At 39.6% G+C, this 25,113-nt stretch overlaps 1 protein-coding gene across 4 annotated transcripts; it reads left to right on the top strand.

Moving 5' to 3' along the window:
* Window positions 1–182: 182 nt before the first annotated feature.
* Window positions 183–20,439, top strand: LOC118112335 (caspase-3). 4 transcript variants are annotated; one of them, XM_035161564.2, is made up of 7 exons: window positions 183–495; window positions 2,328–2,396; window positions 15,563–15,723; window positions 16,267–16,395; window positions 17,024–17,199; window positions 18,340–18,460; window positions 19,567–20,439. In XM_035161564.2, exons 2-7 carry the CDS (start codon window positions 2,332–2,334, stop codon window positions 19,794–19,796), a joined length of 882 nt encoding a protein of 293 aa, XP_035017455.2. In that variant the 5' UTR covers window positions 183–495; window positions 2,328–2,331; the 3' UTR covers window positions 19,797–20,439. The 4 variants fall into 4 exon arrangements, with proteins under 4 accessions (XP_035017455.2, XP_035017452.1, XP_035017454.2 ...); XM_035161561.2 differs by lacking the exons at window positions 15,563–15,723; window positions 16,267–16,395; window positions 17,024–17,199; window positions 18,340–18,460; window positions 19,567–20,439 and adding exons at window positions 4,824–4,993; window positions 5,488–5,616; window positions 6,293–6,468; window positions 6,760–6,880; window positions 7,992–8,568 and having other exon boundaries at window positions 261–495; XM_035161563.2 differs by lacking the exons at window positions 183–495; window positions 2,328–2,396 and adding exons at window positions 12,495–12,581; window positions 14,645–14,713.
* The last annotated feature ends 4,674 nt before the right edge of the window (window positions 20,440–25,113 follow it).

Here is a 25,113-nt window from a genome sequence, read left to right as displayed (position 1 = left end):
TTTACAGGTGTTACAGTTATGTGTTGCATGTATTACTCATGTTGTGGGGGCCCTAGATGTATTCACACAGTTACATTATGGGGATTTGTCGACCTTATGGGTACATGTTTTAAACTTAGGTAAAGGTTTGGGTTAGGGTTACGCAAGGAGTCACTGTGGTTAAGGTTGGGGGGCGTGTGTGTTTCCTTCCTGTAAAGTCCATGTTTACTGGCAGATTGTTGTTCACTGTATTTTCATCTTGAGCGACCGCTCCTGACACGCCACAACTGATTGGTCGCGACGGCAGCGGACATTTTCCTAAGCCAATCATCTGTCGTCTTCTGGCCAAGGTGCTCCGAACACTGTGATGTTTCTCCCGCCCACACCAGGGAGCGGCGTCCCTGATTGGCTGAAAGTTTCAGACTTGTACTTTGAACAATGTGACATTTCCTCATTATGACTCTAAAGGGAGGGCAGCTGCAGAGACTTTCCTCCACGGTCCTGTCAAGAGAAAAGGTGCGTTTGTTTTTCATTTAATCCTTTATATTTGTATTGTTATTTACACGTATGAGTTGAACGAAGCAGGACTGGAACAACAGGAGTTCTTATTAGTTTTCCTCGCTCGTAACTGGAGCCACCGCACCCAGCACCTGACATCATGAAGTTTTTCTGGTGTCATTTAAAATATAAGAGTTTGTTGCTTTAGCCTCATTCCGCGTTTAAATGTCACTGCAGGAAAACAACACGACGTATCTGCTGTTTTATTTTGAAAGTTGTCCTGTCACTTTCCTTTCAGGGATAACGTTGGCTAAGCTCGTGTCATTTAATTTTGATACAGTTTTAACACGTCTTATCTAATGAAGGCATGTCTTCAGTTAGCATGTGCAGCTAGCTCTTCAAGCATATTCCTCCTGACACGACATGCAGCAGTGACACAATAAGAACATGTCGTTAGCTGCATATGTGACAGGTTGATTATATGTAATAACATAGTTGTGAATAGAGTTTCGTTATGAGTTACAGGACAGGATGCATTATTATGAAAGGTATGATGAAACATTAAAGATAAACAGAATACAGTTTGAAAGATGCAAGGTACTGCTCATACATCCAAAGACCATATGATTTGATACCACAGGAGAATGTATACTAATTAAATAGTCATAACATTTAAAAACTAAGCCTTGAACATCTTCCAAGAATCTTTTTTTTTTTTTAAGCATTGAGTATGATTGAGAATCCTTTGTCATATGAACTGAATCATATTTACAGCAGTGAGTCAGAGTTTCTACTATTCAGTAAGGAATCACAATCTATGGATTAACTTGTTTGGTTTTTTTTTAACCAGTGGTACACAAACCTTCACCAAGCTCCAACTCTCCCCTTTAATCCAATCAAACTGCAGCAAATTGCACACACTCATACTTCCTTCAATATGTAAATCAAAACTCTGGAATATTTTTTTTTAAATTATCTAAAATCTTTAAAACACACAACCCACACACACACTCCGCCCTCAGGGACTGCCACTGGGGGAACAACAACATTCTTACACCATTTTGCACTATTTCTAAATATGCCTTGTTCTTTTTTCTGTATATAGTTGTTTGCTGCTATTATTGTTGTTCATGCTTATATTTCTCTTTATTTTTACACTCATAACAATACTGAGAACAACAGAAAAAGTGTTCTGGTCACTCTGGATAAACCAGAGACATCAACAGTTTTACTGGAAATAGAGAAAGTCATATTAAGTTCCAAAATTCCACTTGCAGTGAGTGAGAATATGTTTTTGTGATTTTCAAATTTATTCAATGATGTATGAAGCTACAGAGCTAACAGGAAATGTCTCCATAATGTAGTTTGTTCACAAGAGAGCTGGAATAATTCAATTTTTCAACTGTGAAGTTTATTTTAAAAACACAAAATCTAAGAGATGTGTATTGCATTTGTACTGCAGTTATGTATTCATGAAATTGCTATTGACTGATGTAGCATTATGAGATCTCTGTATCTGCATCAATATCTATTTCGCTCAGGCTGTAGCTGTAGAGGGATGTTAAGAGCTTCATTCCAGAAGACATGACAGACTGCAGGAATGTAACCAGCCTCAAAAGCCAGCAGTAGTGGAATAATATAAATGAAGCTAAGTCAGAAAATGTTTATTCTTTTCTCTAATACTTCTTATGGTAATAAAGGTAGTTTGGATTTTTCAGGGGTTCAGTGCAGTAGAGTGTGAGCAGGTTTCACCCATTTTTGTATTTTTCCATGTACTTAATTCTCTTATTTTTATCTTACATTTGTCACAGATTTTCAGATTTCGCTCTCTTTTCTCTTGATGTGTGTAGGAACATGGCTGATGGTGAAAAGGAGAGCGGTGGTGACACTGTGGATGCCTTAAAGTGGTTTTCAAAGAGGTAATTACTGTACACCAGTACTGACGACCTAAACCTGTCCGATGGCGATAGGTAGCTTGCACTCAGAGAGGCCTATAGAATCCATCAGTCCCTGCAGGGCATGTAACTCAGACAGGTGTGTGGGCAAATTGATAAAAAATAAGATAAAAAGAGTGAAATGAGATTCACCCAAACTGAAACAGAGTGATTTCCTCGACCTGAACGGCCACCAAATAGAGATGATGTAGAGGAAACATGACTCATACACTGCTCACTCGTAAGTCCTTGCTTTATCAGTTGTAGCCTAACTTTAGCCAGTTCCACCTCTGCTCAGGTTGAAGGTGGGCAGAGCTTTGCAACCTCGTCATCACGTGAGGTCAATCAGCGCCATGCACTGTGAATAATAAAGGCCTGGTTTGTCCCACCCTGGGAGGTGAAACAAAGCAGGCTGGAGAGTTGGGGAGATGTGGAATCAGCTGTGTAGGTGAACTATGAGTGTGAAAGTCTCTATGTGTATTTTGATTTAAGTCACTCAGATTTCTGCTCCTCTTTTAATTTAGTGGTATGGCTCAGTAACCGAGTGCTTCTGTATTGAATTACCAAGATTAATTCTGAGGGATTTATGGCCACCATGACCTTTGTGTTCATTTTATAGTCCTTGTTTATGTTGATTTAATTTTTTTATTAAATAAACAAAAATGTTTTATGTTGTCCACATGACACCTGCTAACAGTTTTACTTTGCCTGTGTGTTAACGACAGTGTAGGCCAGAGGTCACTAACAGGCGGACCGCGGTCCGGGTCCGGACCCAGAAGCCGTCCCGTACGGACCCGGACCTACAGCCAAAACAGAACGTTATGATTTAAAACCTGAAGGGGCGCTTCTATTTGTAACCGGCGCAGCTTTTGTAGTCTTTACGGTAGTGGTTTAGCGGATGAGGAAACGCACAGACCAATTGCATGCGAGTTAAGCCATCCCACGTGATACTACTCAGCCAATCAAGTCTGTGCATTCCAGGCGGTAAAGATTGCGACTCTACAGTGCAGACAGATGAGAGAGTTAGAGGCAAGTTACACACGAAAAGACGGTAGAAAGAAAAAGACAGATACAGATACAGGTGAGAAAACAAAGTTAGAGATACAGAGGAGTGAGACGGAGAAAGGGAGAGAAACAGGAGTGAGACGGAGAAAGGGAGAGAAACAGAGGAGTGAGACGGAGAAAGTGGAGAAACAGGAGTGAGATGGAGAAAGTGAGAGAAACAGAGGAGTGAGATGGAGAAAGTGGAGAAACAGGAGTGAGATGGAGAAAGTGAGAGAAACAGAGGAGTGAGCCGGAGAAAGGGAGAGAAACAGGAGTGAGACGGAGAGAGAAACAGGAGTGAGAGAGGAGAAACAGGAGTGAGATGGAGAAAGTGGAGAAACAGGAGTGAGACGGAGAAAGTGGAGAAACAGGAGTGAGACGGAGAAAGTGGAGAAACAGGAGTGAGACGGAGAAAGTGGAGAAAAAGAGGAGTGAGACGGAGAAAGGGAGAGAAAAAGGAGTGAGACGGAGAAAGTTGAGAAACAGGAGTGAGACGGAGAAAGGAGAGAAACAGACGAACAAAGTGGGGGAGTGGGATATAAGAGGGGAAGAAAGTGATTCTAAAACTGTTCAATTGTTAAGATGTGTTGAGATTTATTATCTGTAAAATTGGTGGAGACTTTTGAGTCAAGATGTGAAACAGAAAAAGGGAAATTCAAGCTTTTGCTCCCTTTATTTTATTTTTCTGAAGTTAAGCCATTTATTTGAACATTTTCTCTTATTTTGAAATGCAGCCCTACTTTTATTTAGTTAATGAGAGAACATTATACATATCTGCAATCATACATATATGTTCAGTTCTATGTTACGTGACAATAAATATTGTCAAAAACTTTTGGAATCGTACTGAATTCATTTGATTTGACAGTCAGGTATTTAGTACATGCAGATGTTGATACAACTACTAGGCTACTTAAATATATATATCACACTAAATAGTTAGACATTATGATCTTCCGGACCTTTGCTTCAAGAAATTTTCTCTAACTGGACCTCTTTAAATTTTAGTTGAATACCCCTGGTGTAGGCTATAAACCTTCAGCACTCACTTGACTGTGGTTAAACAAACAATTCAAGCTGAGTCACCAACGAGTTGTCAAAACAGGTTAATACGTGTATAGTTGTGATGGTGCTTAACAAGTTTGAAATAATTTCAATGACTGTGTGTTTCAGTCATAGGCAAATTTCCAACTAAAGATCAGTTCATTGTTCAATTTAGGGACGAAAGCCGCCTCCAAATGGGGGAAAAGCAGGTTTTTTTGTGTCAGTCATGAAGGTTAGTGTTAGGTCAAGGGGCAAGATAATCCATTAAGTCAATCAATTGTCCACACTGGGATGGTGAAACTAAATGTGTGTGTAAACTTTCAGGTCGGATGGAGCGGCCACAGGCAGCAATAAGACGTCTGAGGAAGTGGACTCTACCCCCAGCAGTAAAGGCAGTACAACTGCAGGCTCAGACCCCTACCGCTACAAGATGGACTATCCCAGCATTGGAACCTGTGTGATCATCAACAATAAGAACTTCCACAGTAGCACAAGTAAAAACACCCACTCAACAATTCATATGCACTGAATGAAGAAATGAATTTCACAATGTAGACAACAGATACAGATTCTGTACTACACGGTTTTTGATCTTCCTGCTCCCTCCACTCTGTTTGTTGAGTGCTTACCCACACTGATACCACTGAGGTGGAAACATTACAGAGTATTACTGGACATTTTGGAAAAGTTTGCAAATAAGTCTTGTGTTACATTTAGTAAGTCACATGGTTCAAAAGGATCTTAAACACAGTACACATAGTATGTGCATGTTTCGTATTGTTCCAGTGTTTAATCACAGTCCATACGATAGTAGTAGGAGTGATGATTTGGTGTGAGGCAGTTCTACAGGCTCATGAATGATCATTAAAGCTTTAACAGAGCCACCACCTGATCCTCCTGTTTTCACTTTACATACATGCCTTTGAACTTTATCGTAGAAACTGCCATTGAATGTCTACTGAATCCCCACGTGTGTTTTTGTGTCTAGAGATGAGTTATCGTAACGGGACGGATGTTGATGCTGCCTTTGCTATGAAGACCTTCTCTGAGCTGGGTTATAAACTCAGAGTGGCCAATGACCAGACTGTGAGGCAGATGAAACATCTTCTGACGAGCGGTAATAAACTACAAATCTTCATAGATTCAAATTTAAATCAATTACATAGAAAGGTCTTTGATATTGGAATCATCCATTTTTCATTTTCAATCATCAGGGTGACAAAAACTATACTTGCTGTTCATCCTGTAGATATGACATTACCGCTGAAGCTCTTAACCACCACTAGCTGGCAGTATATCAGGTGTAGTCTGTATGTTATCATAGACTATATATGAAGATAGATGACATGACTGCTCCTCAAAAGGGAAACTAAATAATCTTGATCATCCCCTGGTTGCTGGTTGCATTATAAATCATAAACCCCACCTCCTACGTACCAGAACTCAAGAATATGTCTGGAAAAATTGGGTCTGAACCCTTTTGGGACTTTTGAGACGGCCCGCTCACACCTGGTCAGCCCCTGTCCCCAAAGGCTGTCGTCTTTCTAAGTTGACATCTTTGTCGGGTTCTTGTACGTGTATGACACCTCTTTTTCATCCTGAGAAAGTGCTTATACATCCCCTCTGACCTGTAGATTATTTTCCTCTGTGACTTGCATCAGCTTAATCCTAAATTATCACCGCTCTTCTCAAGAGCAAGTATCGTATCACCAAGTATCTTCATTAAGAAAGGAAATAATATCTGGACTGATAGTGCAATGTTGTTTTCTATCTTTTCCTGTGTTTGTCTTTAGTATCTGATGAGGACCACAGTAGTAGTGCATCGTTTGTGTGTGTGTTGCTGAGTCATGGAGACGAGGGGGTGATTTATGGCACAGACGGCTGTGAGAGGTTGGAGAACTTGACGAGAAACTTTAAAGGGGATCGCTGCAAAAGTCTGGTTGGCAAACCGAAGCTCTTCTTCATACAGGTTAGTAACATAAACCCATGTGAACATACAAATACGCTGGTGTCTCATCCATGAAAATGTGTCTGGAAATGTTTGTGTTGTAGTGAAAGGTTTGTATGGTAATATTTTTATTTGTATTTTTTTTTACTATTTTGTCTTTTTTAGCTTCTAATAAATTGGTGTATTAGTCAAATGTGGTCTCACTTTGACGTGATGACAACAATCAAATGTAACTTGCTTCAGTTACCACCTTACTGTTGGGGTGAACACTGACAGTTGATGATATAAACCTGGGTCTCGTGCCCCTGTTAGGCGTGTCGTGGTTCAGCCCTGGATGACGGAGCCATGATCGAGACGGACAGTGTAGATGAGCAAACATCAGAGAGGATTCCTGTGGAGGCAGATTTCCTGTACGCTTATTCCACTGCTCCAGGTAAATGGCTCCAGCAGTAAAGACGTTTGTCCTTTACATTCTAGTTTTTACACATTGTTTTTTTTTTTCTGCACTTATTTTGCATATCAATATATTTTTCAAGCTGTTGTTAATGTGTGTTAAATGTGTTAAAGATTATGCAGCAAAAATCTGTTTTTTATTTATATTTTAGCTTTTGCACTACTAATAAAGGTATCAACCATTCACTGAACACTATAGTAGTTTTGGCTGTACAACTCTCTGGGTCAATAGCGTGCAGGTATGGTCCTCTGCCTCCTCAGATGTGTTTATAGATCACCAGCAGAACTTTAAACTGTCCCACCAACATCCCAAAATATGTCCTGGGCCAGGATACTGAATGAGACTGGAACATCTCCTTCTCTTTCTCTGTTCTGTTAAAGTGGAGCTGAAGTCATCATGCTTCAGTGTTCCCCATTTATTATCTAGACTGTCGTATTCTAATTTGTCCCACCACAGTTTCATAATGAACCAAAAGAAGACACTTTGCATAATGACATAACAGATCTCTAACTTGGTGCTTTGCTCCATTACTGCATTGTATAGCTGTTTGTAGCAGTACTTTTGCAGTGATATTTGCTGTATGCTTGCTTGTGCACTCTTACTATCGTCCATAAAGTTGTTACTGTCCACACAGACACTCAGACCTCAAAGTTTTAGCTGCAGTTGTGCAGTTGCGTACCCGAAAGTAGAATGTAATGTTGTTCTCTCTCTTACACGAGAACTTGTCTTCACTCTTTAGTCTGTGTACCTGCCTGGCTTTTGTAATTTATTGTGCATGAGAGCAACGTTCGTCCATGGCACCCATACTACTGCCATAGATTGAATAACTTTTTTGGGAAACACTAGTGCTCTCTGAATAATTAACTGTGTTTCAACTGTCACAAATTTTCATTGCTGCAGTTGTGAATATTTCCTTGTGAAATATCTTACTTCACATTTTGGCATCATTTATTCGTCACACCCTCAGTGTGTAAAGGCCTTTACACTGTATCCAGTAAATGAAACAGAAGAATATCTGATATCTGTACTAACCTCATTCTCACTTTGTGGAACATGTTTAAAAAGAGATACACTTTCTTCTGTCCTGCAGGTTACTACTCATGGAGAAACACATCCAACGGCTCCTGGTTCATGCAGTCGTTGTGTGAGATGTTGGTGCATTACAAGGGAGAGCTGGAGCTGATGCAGATCATGACACGAGTCAACCGCAAGGTGGCACTACACTTTGAGTCTTCCTCCAACCTACCTGGATTTAGCAGCAAGAAGCAGATCCCCTGTATTGTCTCAATGTTGACCAAAGACTTCTACTTTCCTCAATAGAATGAAATACTCTTCTTGTTTATCCTGTAGGAAATAGTGTCAAATGGAACTTTGCTGGAATTACACATTTCTCTTTCATCTATTTTACTGTCAAAGATATTTGCACAAAAGATTTGTGGTGCACTGTGTGGGCCTGTTCAAACAAGATAACGCTAGTTTTAGGTTTTTTAATGTCACTGCAAGCAGAACCCGAATGCACCAACAGCATGAGGATAAAAGGGAACATGTTAGTTTGATTATTGTTAAATCTGGATCATTATTCTTTTGGAATTTTTGTCCTTTTGTATTTTTTATGTGCAGTGTGTTTTTAATGTTGGTAAAAATAAAGGGTTTCACATTTAACACAATACTGTAAATCAATGTGACTGTGTCCTTTGTAGTGAGTTTGAAAGCCGGCAGACATATGAAAATGAATCTTTTTTATTTTGAGTAATGTTCAAGTAGATAAATTTGGTTATCAAAATAAAACATTTCATATTAATATAAAAAATATTAATATTAAATAACTAATTGATTAAAAGGGGGAACAACCCTTCAAAGGAAGGGAAAAGACAGCCAATTTATTGATTAAGTCTCATTAAAGTACTAACTACAAATTTGGAACTCTGATTAACAATTAAATTAATAACTATAACCAAAATTACCATGCAGATAGTTAGCTAAGTTGAAGGATATAGAGTTCTTGACAGTGTAGAGGTTAGCAAAATTCACACTTATGCAACATTAATGAAAAAAACATTTATTATGAAGATAATAAAGTATAACAACACAAATTACTAAAGATGTACTTCCTATATAAATATGTGTATGTGAGTATGCGTGTGTGTGTTTTCTGTGTGAGTGAGTGTGCTTTCAAAATGGCGGCTGGCCCCTATGAGGGCAATAAAACATCCCCCAATAGTATGTTTACGACATGTGGCGGGGGTCAGACAGATGGGTGCTGAGATATGCGTGTGTGTGTGTGTTGGTGCCCAATTAGAGAAAGTTACTAGATGCATGCAAGGAAAGACTGAAGAGCATTACATAACTAACATTAACTTTCAAATAACTTCTAACCAAAATATCACAGCAACACAAATCAAACGTATAAACATCACACGGAATCGAATAAACAGTCTTTGCTTAGCCTAGTATAATTATGAAGCCCAGTTGTGTTACCCGTCCATGGAAAGGGGAAAAAAATGTTGCTGTGCTGTTCGAAGTCCAGTGAAGTCGTCTTGCTGGTTGTGGTTCTGCTGTGAGATGGCTCTTGTGCTGAGTTGTTAGGCAGGACCTCGCGTCGCTGCCTTTTGGAAGGTGTTAGCAGTCTGCTCCAGTCAGGCCTGCTTGAAGGTTGGTAGAGCTTGGATTTGGAGGAGGTTTCCCTCGCTCGGTGAGTGAAAAGCTGCACCTCTCCTCCATTGAAGTTGAGCAGACAGAGAGGTGGGCTCCTCTCGGAGAGTTGAGTTGAGTTGAAAGAGGAGTCGAGAAAGTGAGCTGGACAGCCGCACTTCTCCTCTCGGAGGGTTGCGTGGAAAGAGAAAGAGGGAGGAAGAACTGGGCTTATATTGGCCTGGTGACCTCATGGGTCATGGGGCCCAGAGTGGCCAATAGTGGTTGAAACTTGTGTCTCTTCACACCTCTGTGTGACGTTGCCGCACCCTGGGAGACTGAGTTCTGGAGGCTCTGGTTTGTTTCCAGAACAAAGGACATGCGGCTAGGCCCTGACTACACATGTAGGCTGAACTGTAGTTCACAAATACCAGGTCCCAACAGCATCATATTTTTTCTTCTCAAGTTTGCCTCCACTCTCCCTGGACCTGACAGTGTGATAGTTTGACAACAAAACAAAAAACTGACCATCAAAACCTACTTCTCCCCTGAAGGCAGCACATCTGCAGTAGCTGATAGTTCCAGCACCGATAAACAGGGGAGCAAGAGACGTGGTCGTCAGGCAACAACAGATTTTGAGGTGGTGCTGGATGCCTTCCTCGATTTCTGTGACGAGTACAGGTACATTTCCACTTCCAAGCACTTACTCTTCTCAAATATATCTATAAGGTTTGGTGCACTTAGGTTACATTCTTTGTGTATCTGTATGTTGTCATGGAGTCTGTGGCGTCTAAATCAGTCAAACAGTCCATCGATTCCTTCTCCTCCAATGTGAAAGAGCAAATCCTGGAAAAGGTCAGACTTTCCAAATTATGCTGTGAGGAGTCGAAGTAAAGCAGCGACTGAACTCTGTCGTTTTCAAGATGTTTCAGCTTGACATTCAATTTGTATATTTTACTGCCACCTACTCAAACAGTACAGTTTGCGTAATAGTAAACCCATAGACCTCCGATTAGCGAATCTTATACAGAACTATAATTTCTTAGCTTTTAAGCTTTTTTTTTTTAAGTTCACATAAGACATTGTGAAATACTTGTAAGACTAGAAATAGCGTGGCAACTCAGAGTTTATGAGTCATCTCATCGATTACCTCGAGGCTAAAGTGCATAAATGCCAGTGCCATGTTTTTGATCTGATGTGCGAGTTGTGATTTGTCCACACTGGATTTCCAACAACATTTATAACTATGTCTTCATGCCAAAAATGTTGCAAAGAAATAAAACTTGTTGCTGAAGTTTTATTTATATAAATATATATATATAATAAATTTACATACATGTGTATATGTACTGTGTTGTATGAACTAAAACCGAAAATGAAAGATATGGATTAATGCCATAAGTAAGTAAGTCATTTTTATTTAATTGTAATACACAAGTATTGTCTGGGGTTTCTGCTTTTCCAGGTCTCGACATACAAGGAGCTCAGGGTTCTAAAGAGAGAAAATGCCAAGGTAACTATGGCAAACTGCAAAGATAAAAAGGCTAAATACTTCATCTCCTGCTGTTTGAGTTTGACATTCATGGTTTTCAGACAACATAGCCGACAGATTGTGGTGATATTCTTACTTTATCTCTTGTGACATTTGTGATTTTGAGAATTTTGTGTTTTTTTATGTGTATAAGCTAAACATAAAGTAATGAGTCATTAAAAGTATCCACAGTGTTGTCAGGTAGATGTGTAGACCTAAGTCAAAAAAAATATCTTTTCAATGTAAAAAATATTCATCAGTAACCTTCTTTCCCTAAAAAGTGAAAGTAAAAGTTCCTGTAAAGATTGTTTACTTTAAAGTCCTCATACTGACCTTTACACTGTGGTTGGTCCGACAGAGCAGAGAGACAGGTGACACTGCTACAAAAGAAGGAAGCTGAACTTGAGCTCCGTTTAGATGATCTGAGACGAAGCCGTGCCTTCCTCCATGACATCAGAGACCTCAACCAGCATTATCTAGACTACCGACAACAACACCCCAAAGAGCAAGAGATGGTACAGACGCACAATAATGACGTGAAAGCTGACTTTAGAAATCATAGAAATAACCGCAGGAAAACTCCTATATTAACATATTCTCTCCTTTCCGATCCTCCTCGTCCTCCTCCGGTGCAGTACGGGGCGTCCAGCTTACCAGCTCTGCTGCTGGAGAGGAAGCATGTTCAGGCAGCAGAGCATCAGCTGAAAACACTCAATGACCAAATGGAACAGAGGCTGAAGAAGAGTGAGACTTGTAATTAATACACTATAGAATATTGTCATACACACACTCAAAGCATATATGTTGTATATACAATATGAGCTGTACTAAAACTACTGGATTTTTAAGGCCAGAGGTTGCTCGACATTTTGACTTAGTTAAACCGCCATCATTTTGTCCACTCAGACCATAAGTGGCTCACTGTTTATTTACATGTTTAAAAGTATTAAAAGCATATTTCCTGTCTTTGTGTCATATGATCTGTACAAACAGGATGTACATCAATATGTTTCCTTTCTTGACATAACATTAAAGTTCTACTTTCATGTGATGTTGAAATGCCTTAAGTATAAAAATTAATTTAGACTAACATACAAACCTATCAGTGTGTTTTTCGTCCGGTATTGTATTTTACAGGTGTTACAGTTATGTGTTGCATGTATTACTCATGTTGTGGGGGCCCTAGATGTATTCACACAGTTACATTATGGGTACATGTTTTAAACTTAGGTAAAGGTTTGGGTTAGGGTTACGCAAGGAGTCACTGTGGTTAAGGTTAGAGTAAATCACTGTAGTGTCCTCTGAAGAGATGGAGATGTGTGTGTGTGTGTTTCCTGTAAAGTTCATATTTACTGGCAGATTGTTCTTCACTGTATTTTCATCTTGAGTGACCGCTCCTGACACGCCACAACTGATTGGTCGCGACTTGTACTTTGAACAATGTGACATTTCCTCATTATGACTCTAAAGGGAGGGCAGCTGCAGAGACTTTCCTCCACGGTCCTGTCAAGAGAAAAGGTGCGTTTGTTTTTCATTTAATCCTTTATATTTGTATTGTTATTTACACGTATGAGTTGAACGAAGCAGGACTGGAACAACAGTAGTTCTTATTAGTTTTCCTCGCTCGTAACTGGAGCCACCGCAGCCAGCACCTGACATCATGAAGTTTTTCTGGTGTCATTTAAAATATAAGAGTTTGTTGCTTTAGCTTCATTCCGCGTTTAAATGTCACTGCAGGAAAACAACACAACGTATCTGCTGTTTTATTTTGAAAGCTGTCCTGTCAATTTCATTTCAGGGATAACGTTGGCTAAGTTTGTTTAATTTTTGATACAGAAACAAACCTTCACCAAGCTCCAACTCTCCCCTTTAATCCAATCAAACTGCAGCAAATTGCACACACTCATACTTCCTTCAATATGTAAATCAAAATCTATGTAATATGTTTTTAGAAATTAACTAAAATCTTTAAAACACACAACCCACACACACACTCCGCCCTCAGGGACTGCCACTGGGGGGAACAACAACATTCTTACACCATTTTGCACTATTTCTAAATATGCCTTGTTCTTTTTTCTGTATATAGTTGTTTGCTGCTATTATTGTTGTTCATGCTTATATTTCTCTTTATTTTTACACTTATAACAATACTGAGAACATAAAAAGTGTTCTGGTCACTCTGGATAAACCACAGACAACAGTTTTACTGGAAATAGAGTAAGTCACATTAAGTTCCAAAGTTTACTTGCAGTGAGTGAGAATATGTTTTTGTGATTTTCAAATTTATTCAATGATGTATGAAGCTACAGAGCTAACAGGAAATGTCTCCATAATGTAGTTTGTTCACAAGAGAGCTGGAATAATTACATTTTTCAACTGTGGTTTATTTTAAAAACAACAAATCTAAGATCTGTATTGACATTGTTGCATTTGTACTGTATTTATGTATTCATGAAATTGCTATTGACTGATATAGCATTATGAGATCTCTGTATTTGCATCAATATCTATTTCGCTCAGGCTGTAGCTGTAGAGGGATGTTAAGAGCTTTGTCAGGGACCAAGCAGGAAGACCAGAGCGCCACAGATAGTTTCTTTGAACAACCGGTCTTTTAATCTGGTTTCCATTAACAAAAATGCCAAAAAGATAAATTTCACAACCAGTAAAAAGGTCAATTAATCAAAACTAGCCTCCAGTAACAGATGGAAACCATTTAACAGCCTAAAAAAAACTGCCCCTCAACTGATACAGGGGAACATATATGGTGGCTGGTCAAGCCACTCAAAACAACAAAGGGGGATAGACTTAGACATACTAACATTGAAAACAAACTACAGCCACAACATAACACTCCAGTATAAGACCATATAATATTAACTAAGGGAAATTAATTAAATATAAATAGCAAACAATAATCAAAGATAAAAAACTAACAATCGAAATAAGGAAATAATGTCCCTCCCCATGATTACACGAGACATGGTGCAGTCCAATTAGTGCTCAAAGCCATTTAAGGTTGTCTGCTGCAGCTGGGCCTCCTTTTGATGAATGGCCAGATGATTCTAGCAGCAACCCCCAGGAACTGGTAACTCAAAGAGAACTTGATTAATTATCAGAGAAGAAAAGATTTAATAAATAAAAGTATGTTGTATGAAACCAAAATGTGTCCAGTTATTTAATAAATGAAGTGGGTGTGTGTGCAAAAAGAAACAAACTCAGCAAATTAGGAATCAAGAGAGGTTACCACCATGTTACCGAGTTTCAGTGTGTGTGGTTGCTGGTGCGGCCATCACAAGCTTCATTCCAGAAGACATGACAGACTGCAGGAATGTAACCAGCCTCAAAAGCCAGCAGTAGTGGAATAATATAAATGAAGCTAAGTCAGAAAATGTTTATTCTTTTCTCTAATACTTCTTATGGTAATAAAGGTAGTTTGGATTTTTCAGGGGTTCAGTGCAGTAGAGTGTGAGCAGGTTTCACCCATTTTTGTATTTTTCAATGTACTTAATTCTCTTATTTTTATCTTACATTTGTAACAGATTTTCAGATTTCGCTCTCTTTTCTCTTGATGTGTGTAGGAACATGGCTGATGGTGAAAAGGAGAGCGGTGGTGACACTGTGGATGCCTTAAAGTTGTTTTCAAAGAGGTAATTACTGTACACCAGTACTGACGACCTAAACCTGTCCGATGGCGATAGGTAGCTTGCACTCAGAGAGGCCTATAGAATCCATCAGTCCCTGCAGGGCATGTAACTCAGACAGGTGTGTGGGCGAATTGATAAAAAATAAGATAAAAAGAGTGAAATGAGATTCACCCAAACTGAAACAGTGATTTCCTCGACCTCAATGTCCAATAGAGATGATGTAGAGGAAACATGACTCGTACACTGCTCACTCGTAAGTCCTTGCTTTATCAGTTGTAGCCTAACTTTAGCCAGTTCCACCTCTGCTCAGGTTGAAGGTGGGCAGAGCTTGCACCAAGATTAATTCTGAGGGATTCATGGCCACCATGACCTTTGGGTTCATTTTATAGTCCTTGTTTATGTTTATTTTATTTTTTATTGAATTAACAAAAATGTTTTATATCGTCCTTTAGTTGTCCACATGACACCTGCTAACAGTTTTACTTTGCCTGTGTGTTAACGACAGTGTAGGCTATAAACCTTCAGCACTCACTTGACTGTGGTTAAACAAACAATTCAAGCTGAGTCACCAACGAGTTGTCAAAACAGGTTAATACGTGTATAGTTGTGATGGTGCTTAACAAGTTTGAAATAATTTCAATGACTGTTTCTGTCATAGGCAAATTTCAGACTAAAGATCAGTTCATTGTTCAATTTAGGGACGAAAGCCGCCTCCAAATGGGGGAAAAGCTGTTTTTTTGTGTCAGTCATGAAGGTTAGTGTTAGGTCAAGGGGCAAGATAATCCATTAAGTCAATCAATTGTCCACACTGGGATGGTGAAACTAAATGTGTGTGTGTGTGTAAACTTTCAGGTCGGATGGAGCGGCCACAGGCAGCAATAAGACGTATGATGAAGTGGACTCTACCCCCAGCAGTAAAGGCAGTACAGCTGCAGGCTCAGACCCCTACCGCTACAAGATGGACTATCCCAGCATTGGAACCTGTGTGATCATCAACAATAAGAACTTCGACAGTAAGTAAAAACACCCACTCAACAATTCATATGCACTGATGCACGCACCTGTCTGTTTCAGTTCATGAAACAAAAACATGAACAAATGTTCTGTGAATTTCACAATGTAGACAACAGATACAGATTCTGTACTACACGGTTTTTGATCTTCCTGCTCCCTCCACTCTGTTTGTTGAGTGCTTACCCACACTGATACCACTGAGGTGGAAACATTACAGAGTATTACTGGACATTTTGGGAATGTCTGCAACTAACTCTTGTGTTACATTTAGTAAGTCACATGGTTCAAAAGGATCTTAAACACATTACACAGAGTATGTGCATGTTTCGTATTGTTCCAGTGTTTAATCACAGTCCATACGATAGTAGTAGGAGTGATGATTTGGTGTGAGGCAGTTCTACAGGCTCATGAATTATCATTAAAGCTTTAACAGAGCCACCACCTGATCCTCCTGTTTTCACTTTACATACCTGCCTTTGAACTTTATCGTAGAAACTGCCATTGAATGTCTACTGAATCCCCACGTGTGTTTTTGTGTCTAGAGATGAGTTATCGTGACGGGACGGATGTCGATGCTGCCTTTGCTATGAAGACCTTCTCTGAGCTGGGTTATAAACTCAGAGTGGCCAATGACCAGACTGTGAGGCAGATGAAACATCTTCTGACGAGCGGTAATACACTTTAAAAATTTAAACAATTACATAGAAAGGTCTTTGATATTTTCAATCATCAGGGTGACAAAAACTATACTTGCTGTTCATCCTGTAGATATGACATTACCGCTGAAGCTCTTAACCACCACTAGCTGGCAGTATATCAGGTGTAGTCTGTATGTTATCATAGACTATATATGAAGATAGATGACATGACTGCTCCTCAAAAGGGAAACTAAATAATCTTGATCATCCCCTGGTTGCTGGTTGCATTATAAATCATAAACCCCACCTCCTACATACCAGAACTCAAGAATATGTCTGGAAAAATTGGGTCTGAACCCTTTCGGGACTTTTGAGACGGCCCGCTCACACCTGGTCAGCCCCTATCCCCAAAGGCTGTCTTTCTAAGTTGACATCTTTGTCGGGTTCTTGTACGTGTATGACACCTCTTTTTCATCCTGAGAAAGTGCTTATACATCCCCTCTGACCTGTAGATTATTCTAAGTAGTCCTCTAAAACTTGCATCAGCTTAAACCAAATTATCAGCGCTCTTCTCAAGAACAAGTATCGTACCACCAAGTATTTTCATTAAGAAAGGAAATAATATCTGGACTGATCTATCTTTTCCTGTGTTTGTCTTTAGTATCTGAGGAGGACCACAGTAGTAGTGCATCGTTTGTGTGTGTGTTGCTGAGTCATGGAGAGGAGGGGGTGATTTATGGCACAGACGGCTGTGAGAGGTTGGAGAACTTGACGAGAAACTTTAAAGGGGATGGCTGCAGAAGTCTCCTTGGCAAACCGAAGCTCTTCTTCATACAGGTTAGTAACATAAACCCATGTGAACATACAAATACGCTGGTGTCTCATCCATGAAAATGTGTCTGGAAGTGTTTTTATTATAACACTTTATTTTTGTATTACTATTTTGTCTTTTTTAGCTTCTAAGAAATTGGTGTATTAGTCAAACGTGGTCTCACTTTAAAGGGCCCATATTGTGTAAAATACATTTTCTGGGCTTTTACTATCCGTAAAAGCCCAGAAAATATCTGTTATACTCAAAGTATGATAACAGTCACTCCGCAGACTTTTTCACTCAGTCCATTCTAAGAAATATGTTATCGAAACATCGCGTTTCAAACTACCGCCCCCGGATGATGTCCTTCGGGATCGCACTCGTCTCTCAGCGCCACCCAGCCGGTACCAGTCCAGCCTCCGAACCCACCACCCCCGCTCCCCACCCCACTAGCAGCTTGTTAGCTACCAGAGGCTAACCACAACAAACAACACTGAAGAAACACTGCAGCGTGGAGGGATGCAAGGAAGAGAATGTGTCCGTGCACGTTCCTCCTAAGAACGTAACTGCTCGAGACCAGCGGTCACGCTTTATTTCCTCTGACGTGCCGTGTCGGTGTGCTCAGTACGGAGTAACCTAGACGTTACTCGTTACTCGGGACTGAAACGCCGTTGTGAAACTCCGTACTGTAACTCGGGACGTTACTCCAATGTGAGGACGGTGTAACTTACCGTTCAGAAACATCCTGCTGCAACCGACTGTGAATATATGGCTTAAACATAATGCGCCTTTCAGCTGTGTTTACCAGAGTGAATGCGCCAGAATGAGACCTTTGATAGGCCTGGTCGGGTGTCACTCAAAGTGCAATCAGCCAATCAGAGGAGGGGCTCAAGAGGCAGGCGAAAACAGCCTGTTCTGTCTGCAGCACCAGAGAGGCAGAGGAGAGGACATGGAAATACACATTACAGCAGTTTTTTTCGACTTTAAACCACTGATATATCATCTCAGGGGGACCAATACCTCAAATTAAATCCAAGGAAGGTGTAAAGTATGGGCCCTTTAACGTTATTACAACAATCAAATGTAACTTGCTTCAGTTACCACCTTACTGTTGGGGTGAACACTGACAGTTGATGATATAAACCTGGGTCTCGTGCCCCTGTTAGGCGTGTCGTGGTTCAGCCCTGGATGACGGAGCCATGATCGAGACGGACAGTGTAGATGAGCAAACATCAGAGAGGATTCCTGTGGAGGCAGATTTCCTGTACGCTTATTCCACTGCTCCAGGTAAATGGCTCCAGCAGGAAAGAAAGTTTGTCCTTTACATTCTAGTTTTTACACATTGGGGGTTTTTTTCTGCACTTATTTTGCATATCAATATATTTTTCAAGCTGTTAATGTGTGTTAGATGTGTTAAAGATTATGCAGCAAAAATCTGTTTTTATTTATATTTTAGCTTTTGCACTAATAAAGGTATCAACCACTCACTGAACACTATAGTAGTTTTGGCTGTACAACTCTCTGGGTCAATAGCGTGCAGGTATGGTCCTCTGCCTCCTCAGATGTGTTTATAGATCACCAGCAGAACTTTAAACTGTCCCACCAACATCCCAAAATATGTCCTGAACCAGGGCCAGGATACTGAATGAGACTGGAACATCTCCTTCTCTTTCTCTGTTCTGTTAAAGTGGAGCTGAAGTCATCATGCTTCAGTGTTCCCCATTTATTATCTAGACTGTCATATTCTAATTTGTCCCACCAGTTTCATAATGAACCAAAAAAAGACACTTTGCATAATGACATAACAGATCTCTAACTTGGTGCTTTGCTCCATTACTGCATTGTATAGCTGTTTGTAGCAGTACTTTTGCAGTGATATTTGCTGTATGCTTGCTTGTGCACTCTTACTATCGTCCATAAAGTTGTTACTGTCCACACAGACACTCAGACCTCAAAGTTTTAGCTGCAGTTGTGCAGTTGCGTACCCGAAAGTAGAATGTAATGTTGTTCTCTCTCTTACACGAGAACTTGTCTTCACTCTTTAGTCTGTGTACCTGCCTGGCTTTTGTAATTTATTGTGCATGAGAGCAACGTTCGTCCATGGCACCCATACTACTGCCATAGATTGAATAACTTTTTTGGGAAACACTAGTGCTCTCTGAATAATTAACTGTGTTTCAACTGTCACAAATTTTCATTGCTGCAGTTGTGAATATTTCCTTGTGAAATATCTTACTTCACATTTTGGCATCATTTATTCGTCACACCCTCAGTGTGTAAAGGCCTTTACACTGTATCCAGTAAATGAAACAGAAGAATATCTGATATCTGTACTAACCTCATTCTCACTTTGTGGAACATATTAAAGACATACACTTTCTTCTGTCCTGCAGGTTACTACTCATGGAGAAACACGTCCAACGGCTCCTGGTTCATGCAGTCGTTGTGTGAGATGTTGGTGCATTACAAGGGAGAGCTGGAGCTGATGCAGATCATGACACGAGTCAACCGCAAGGTGGCACTACACTTTGAGTCTTCCTCCAACGTACCTGGATCTAACAGCAAGAAGCAGATCCCCTGTATTGTATCGATGTTGACCAAAGACTTGTACTTTCCTCAATAGAATGAAATACTCTTCTTGTTTATCCTGTAGGAAATAGAGTCAAATGGGACTTTGCTGAATTTACACATTTCTCTTCTCATTTCTCTATTTTACTGTCAAAGATATTTGCACAAACGATTTGTGGTGCACTGTGTGGGCCTGTTTTAATGTCACTGCAAGCAGAACCCAAATGCACCAACAGCATGAGGATAAAAGGGAACATGTTAGTTTGATTATTGTTAAATCTTGATCATTATTTCTTAGACATTTTTGTCCTTTTGTATTTCTTTGTGTTGGCTCCTTCAGAAAAGCTGAACCAGTTTTTTAGTGAAGCATGTTGCAATAATTTCTACAGATGCATCTTAAAAAAGCCACTTTCACTTATACCAACACATTAGCATTAGCGTTTAAATTCAGTACATACATATTTGCAGTTTGTTTTTTATGTTGGTAAAAATAAAGGGTATTCACATGTAACACAATACTGTAAATCAATGTGACTGTCCTTTGTAGTGAGTTTGAAAGCCGGCAGACATATGAAAATGAATCTTTTATTTTGATCAGTGTTTCTTCAAAACTTTAGTAATGTTCAAGTAGAAGAGTGATGATTGTAACTGTTCTAAATCTGAGCTGAGCAACCAGTAAGAGTGACATTACTGTATTACTCTTGTGTCTGACTCTGTTCTGTGCTGACATATCACTTAAAGCATCATTTAATTTGTGCAGCATATTTGTTCTCAAGTTTACCTCCACTCTCCCTTGACCTGACAGTGTGACAGTTTGACACAATCCTAGAAAACCTCAGGATTATTTGGTAATATCTGATGTTGACTGCATTGTTTCCAATCAGGTCACTTGGAAAAAAGAGACTGATGAAGACAGGAGTGTAGCTGGATTTAGTTATTTTAGAAGTGCACACTGTGCACTGAGTATATGGATAATACAATATGTGGATACAAACCTAACAGTTTATCTACAAAATATATTTAGTGTGCTGTAAAAAATTGCATAAAATAAACACAGACACAGATAAAATACCATACAAATCAGGAGATGTAAAACAAAACAAAAAACTTAAGCTGCTGAGGAGATCCTGGAGGCAGTTTGCTGCAGTGTGTAAATTGTGTCTGTCCATGGAATTCCTAACAGTAAAATAAATTACATTCATTGTAGTTGTATTAATTTTTATAGAGTCTGACTGAAATAGTTAAGAAACCAGGGTCTGCGTTTTGTCACAGCTCTTTAAGTGATTTCTCAACTGTGCTATCAACTGTAAGAACATCTGTTGAAACATCCCGGATCTAAGTGTTCAGAGAGATCATTTAAATACAGATCGGAGAAGCTGCCACTGCTCAATGTGTTTATTTTTAATGAGATGTCGTGAACTATGATACCAGTAGGTGGCAGTGTAATCACAGTGGCTGTAAACTAGTGAACCAGCGAAAATTGAAAATCAGCGGCCTGGAATTCATAGAGATTTCTGTGGGTTATCATTCGAAGATAAATGCAATTAGAAAATGAATTCCCTGTATTTGCTAGTCCTGTTTTTTTGAATTAGCACAAGAAATAAAAATGTGGTAAAACTTATCGGTCGTGTCCCAGGCAATTTACCTATTCTTGTTGCTTATTAGTCTCTGTGAAGTTGCAGAAATTGTCCACATACACAATATTTGCACAAAACACATTGGGTGAGGATCACAATATGTTGTATAAAGACAATAAAACTCCCCTTTTCATATTTCCAAGGCACAAAGAAGTAAAACATGATTGGACCATGATTGTTGCTTACACGTGACAGTCACCAAAGAGAAGAGCCCAGCAGGAAACTTAAGTTCAACATCAACATCACCTCTTATCGTAAACACAACAGATCACAAGCTGATCACAAGGATGGCATCCTTCCTGGGAGCCCATTCCCAGGAAACTGCTGCCCATCCAAACCCCACATGACAAATATCTAGTGTTTTGATCAATACATTAATAGAGGCCAACAGAGCAACACAAACAAACACAAAGTGGATAAATGATAAATCTCAATGCAGGTTCACTTTCACAGTCCCACGTGGTTCTTAGATATCAACACACAGGAGAGACTTTCTGTGTGGGCATAAACACACTAAAGGTAATGACACATTTTTAAAGTACTTTCAACAAAACAATGTAAGAAGGGTCAATGGAAACCAAAACCATTAACCCCTTGAGGGCTTGATTCAAAATCCCACCAAAATCAAAGAGAACATTTTAAATCACAGGCTGATTCATCTTGTGTGAATTTTCATCACAACAACTCATAAGGTTGTTCAGTAGTGTGTACGGCCTCTGTGTGCTTGTATGCAATCCGAACATCGTCTGGGGGATCTCCTCTCAGACCTGGGTCAGGGCATCAGTGAGCGCCTGGACAGCCTGTGGTGGTACTTGGTGGCGTCAGATGCACAGATACATAACGTCCCAGACGTTCTTAATCAGATTTAGGTCAGGGGAACGTGAGGGTCAGTCAAAGGCTGCTGGAGGTCATTTTGTAGGATTCTGGCAGTGCTCCTCCTGTTCCTCCTCGCACAAAGGAGCAGATGCCTGTCCTGCTGCTGGGTTTATGCCCTTCCACGGCCCTGTCCAGCTCTCCTCGTGTAACGGCTGGTCTCCTGGTGTCTCCTCCATGCTCTTGAGACTTAGCCTGGAGTGACAGTAAAGCTTATTGTGACTGCAAGTATGGATGTGCCATCCTGGAGGAGCTTGACTACCTGTGCAACCTGATCGGGCTGCAGGTAGCACCTCTTGCTACCAGTAGTGACAAGGACACTAGCAGAACACAAGACTAGGAAGGATAAGGAGAGAGAGCAGCTGTCTGTGGCCACCACATGTAAAACCATTCCCTGTTTGGGGCTTGTCTTGCTTTTGCCTCCATTGCACCTGTTGTCACATTTACACCAAAGCATCTGAAATGACTCACAATCACTTGGTCTTCCTAAATGGACAGATTGATCCCTGAAGTTTAACTGACTTGGTGTTATACTGATGATTAAGAGTTCCCTTAATGTTTTAGCCGTGTATATGAATGATTAACACTTTACCAGAGTGGGTTTATCAATAAGTGGCTGCATTTAAATAAAAAAACACTAGAGGAGGCCAGAGAAATACTGTGGGCCTTGATGCCATAGAACAGCCTGTCTGTTGAGACAATCGGATATGTGTGATCGTGTGCACGCGTGTGTGGGTGTGTTTGCGTGTGTGTGTGAGAAAGAGAGTTCTGTTGAACTATTAACTTTCACTGATAGTTTATCAGACCTCTCCCCAGTCCCAGTTTAAGTGTGTGTGTGGGGGGCAGTTATGTGTAAAGTGCAGCTATTTCAGCTTCATTCTCCTCCTGACCTGATGTCCTGCAGATAGAGGTGTGGTTAAAATATGACCAAAGTGCATTTTACATTAAACACAAAAAAACTGTTCTGCTGCTTCTTCTTATGACATTTTTTTTCTCATAGTAAATTGTTATTGTGGTCATAAATTACTAATGATGTAAAGATGGATAAGGATTTATAGAGTATTGTGACTTTAAGAGGATGAGAGCTGTGTATTTTATTTATAATGTGTATGTAAAAGATCAAGTAGGTACAAGAGTTGTTGTCTGTGACTATAGGTTTTGTACTATATAATTTGACTTTGATTTTAAGTGACATTGTATTCAACTTCTTATCTTTGATGTTTTGATTTCATCTCTTTATTTGTCCTCTTTGGGAAGCACTTGGTAACGGATGTTTGGAAAGGTGCTATATTAATAAAGTTATTATTATTGTTATTATTATTATTATTACTATAAAGAGATGAAAATGAGCCATTAACTTTGTGCATTGATTTCATGATCTGTATTTTAACTGTTAAACTGCACCGTTCCTGTGCGATAAAACAACATTTCTCTTCAAATGTATCAATTTATTGTATTCTGATTTTGATTTTTTTTTTGTCTTTTAAAAACATTTAAGCTAAGCAAGGAGAATTTGTATCTCAACTAATTTGAATATTTATTTATTAACAATGTTTGTACTTCAATCTTAGTGAGGTATCTCATTGGCATAATACATTCCCTAGCCCCTAAACCTAAACCTAATTATAACCCTAAAACCAAGGCTTAACCCTCAAACTGCCCTTTGAAAAAGTGAGGACTGGTCAAAATGTGCTCAGTCTGTAGGGTCTATGCTTAAAATGGTCCTCACAAAGATAGAAGTACAGGAACACACACACTCACGCACACTCACACACACGCACGCTGGTAGCTTTAAGTTTCTGGTTTCGTTTCCAGCATCAGCTGCGCAGAAAGGGGCCGGACAGGGAGGGGAGGGGGAGGTGAGGGGGAGGGGGAAGAGGAAGTGAAAATGAAATCCAGCCCAAAGATCCTCTCGGTTTTCTCCAGAACACGTAGTTCACACTTTTTGTGAGTAAGTGTGGTGTAGTCTGTCCACACACACAAAGTGCCACAGCAGCAACTTTTCATAGGTTATAAATCACAAAATTACCAACATGATTAAATTAAAAGATGTAGACTATAAAATAAATAATAAAACATAAAATCCACTTAACACCCATATGGTCAGCTGAACTATCTCAATGGGATATTTAGGCCTTAAGTCCTACTGCTCCTACACTGGCCATATAATGTAGAGGCTATAAAATCATACAAGGTCATTTAGTTTGGATTTCATGTTATTTTTAGGGTGACAGTATAGCATCTGTCCTGGGACTACACATGAAAACTCTTTTTTGCTATGGTCATTATTAGTTTAGTTTAGTTAAGTTCAAGTTTAGCTTTGTTTGAGATGGATAGGTCCACATTAGTTTAAAATGAAGTTTTGAAATTTTGTATAATATAATTTGCTGCCTCTGATTTGAAATGACAATGACATCAATTTGCTTCTTGATGTTTCTTTACTTGTTTGTATTTGTCCTCTTTGTGAAGCACTTTGAAACAGCTGTTTTGAAAGGTGCTTTAGAAATAAATGTATAATAATACTAATACTAATAGTAATAATAATGTAGGATTATAGCTGGCTAAAGTTAAAATGAAGGTTCTCATTGTACACTTGCTGTAATTTATATAATAATAATTATGTATAATATCAAAGATAAAACTGAAAGGGATAGTTCACCCAAAATTCATCATTCATTTACACCGTGTTTTTAGCCAAGATGTCCACTGATGTCCTCCTCTGGAGCAGTGTTCACGCGCACAGACTGCACACAAGCTCTCGGCCAAGGGTGCGCGGTAATATAGCTAGATCTGGTAGCATCGCTGCATAGCTGCAGTTACTGCTGAGTATTGCTGATGTCCTCACGTGCCCCTTGGGCGAGA

The sequence above is a fragment of the Hippoglossus stenolepis genome, chromosome 7, assembly GCF_022539355.2.
Source record: "Hippoglossus stenolepis isolate QCI-W04-F060 chromosome 7, HSTE1.2, whole genome shotgun sequence".
NCBI classification, from domain to species: domain Eukaryota; kingdom Metazoa; phylum Chordata; class Actinopteri; order Pleuronectiformes; family Pleuronectidae; genus Hippoglossus; species Hippoglossus stenolepis.
This window is presented reverse-complemented; position numbering and strand designations above follow the sequence as displayed.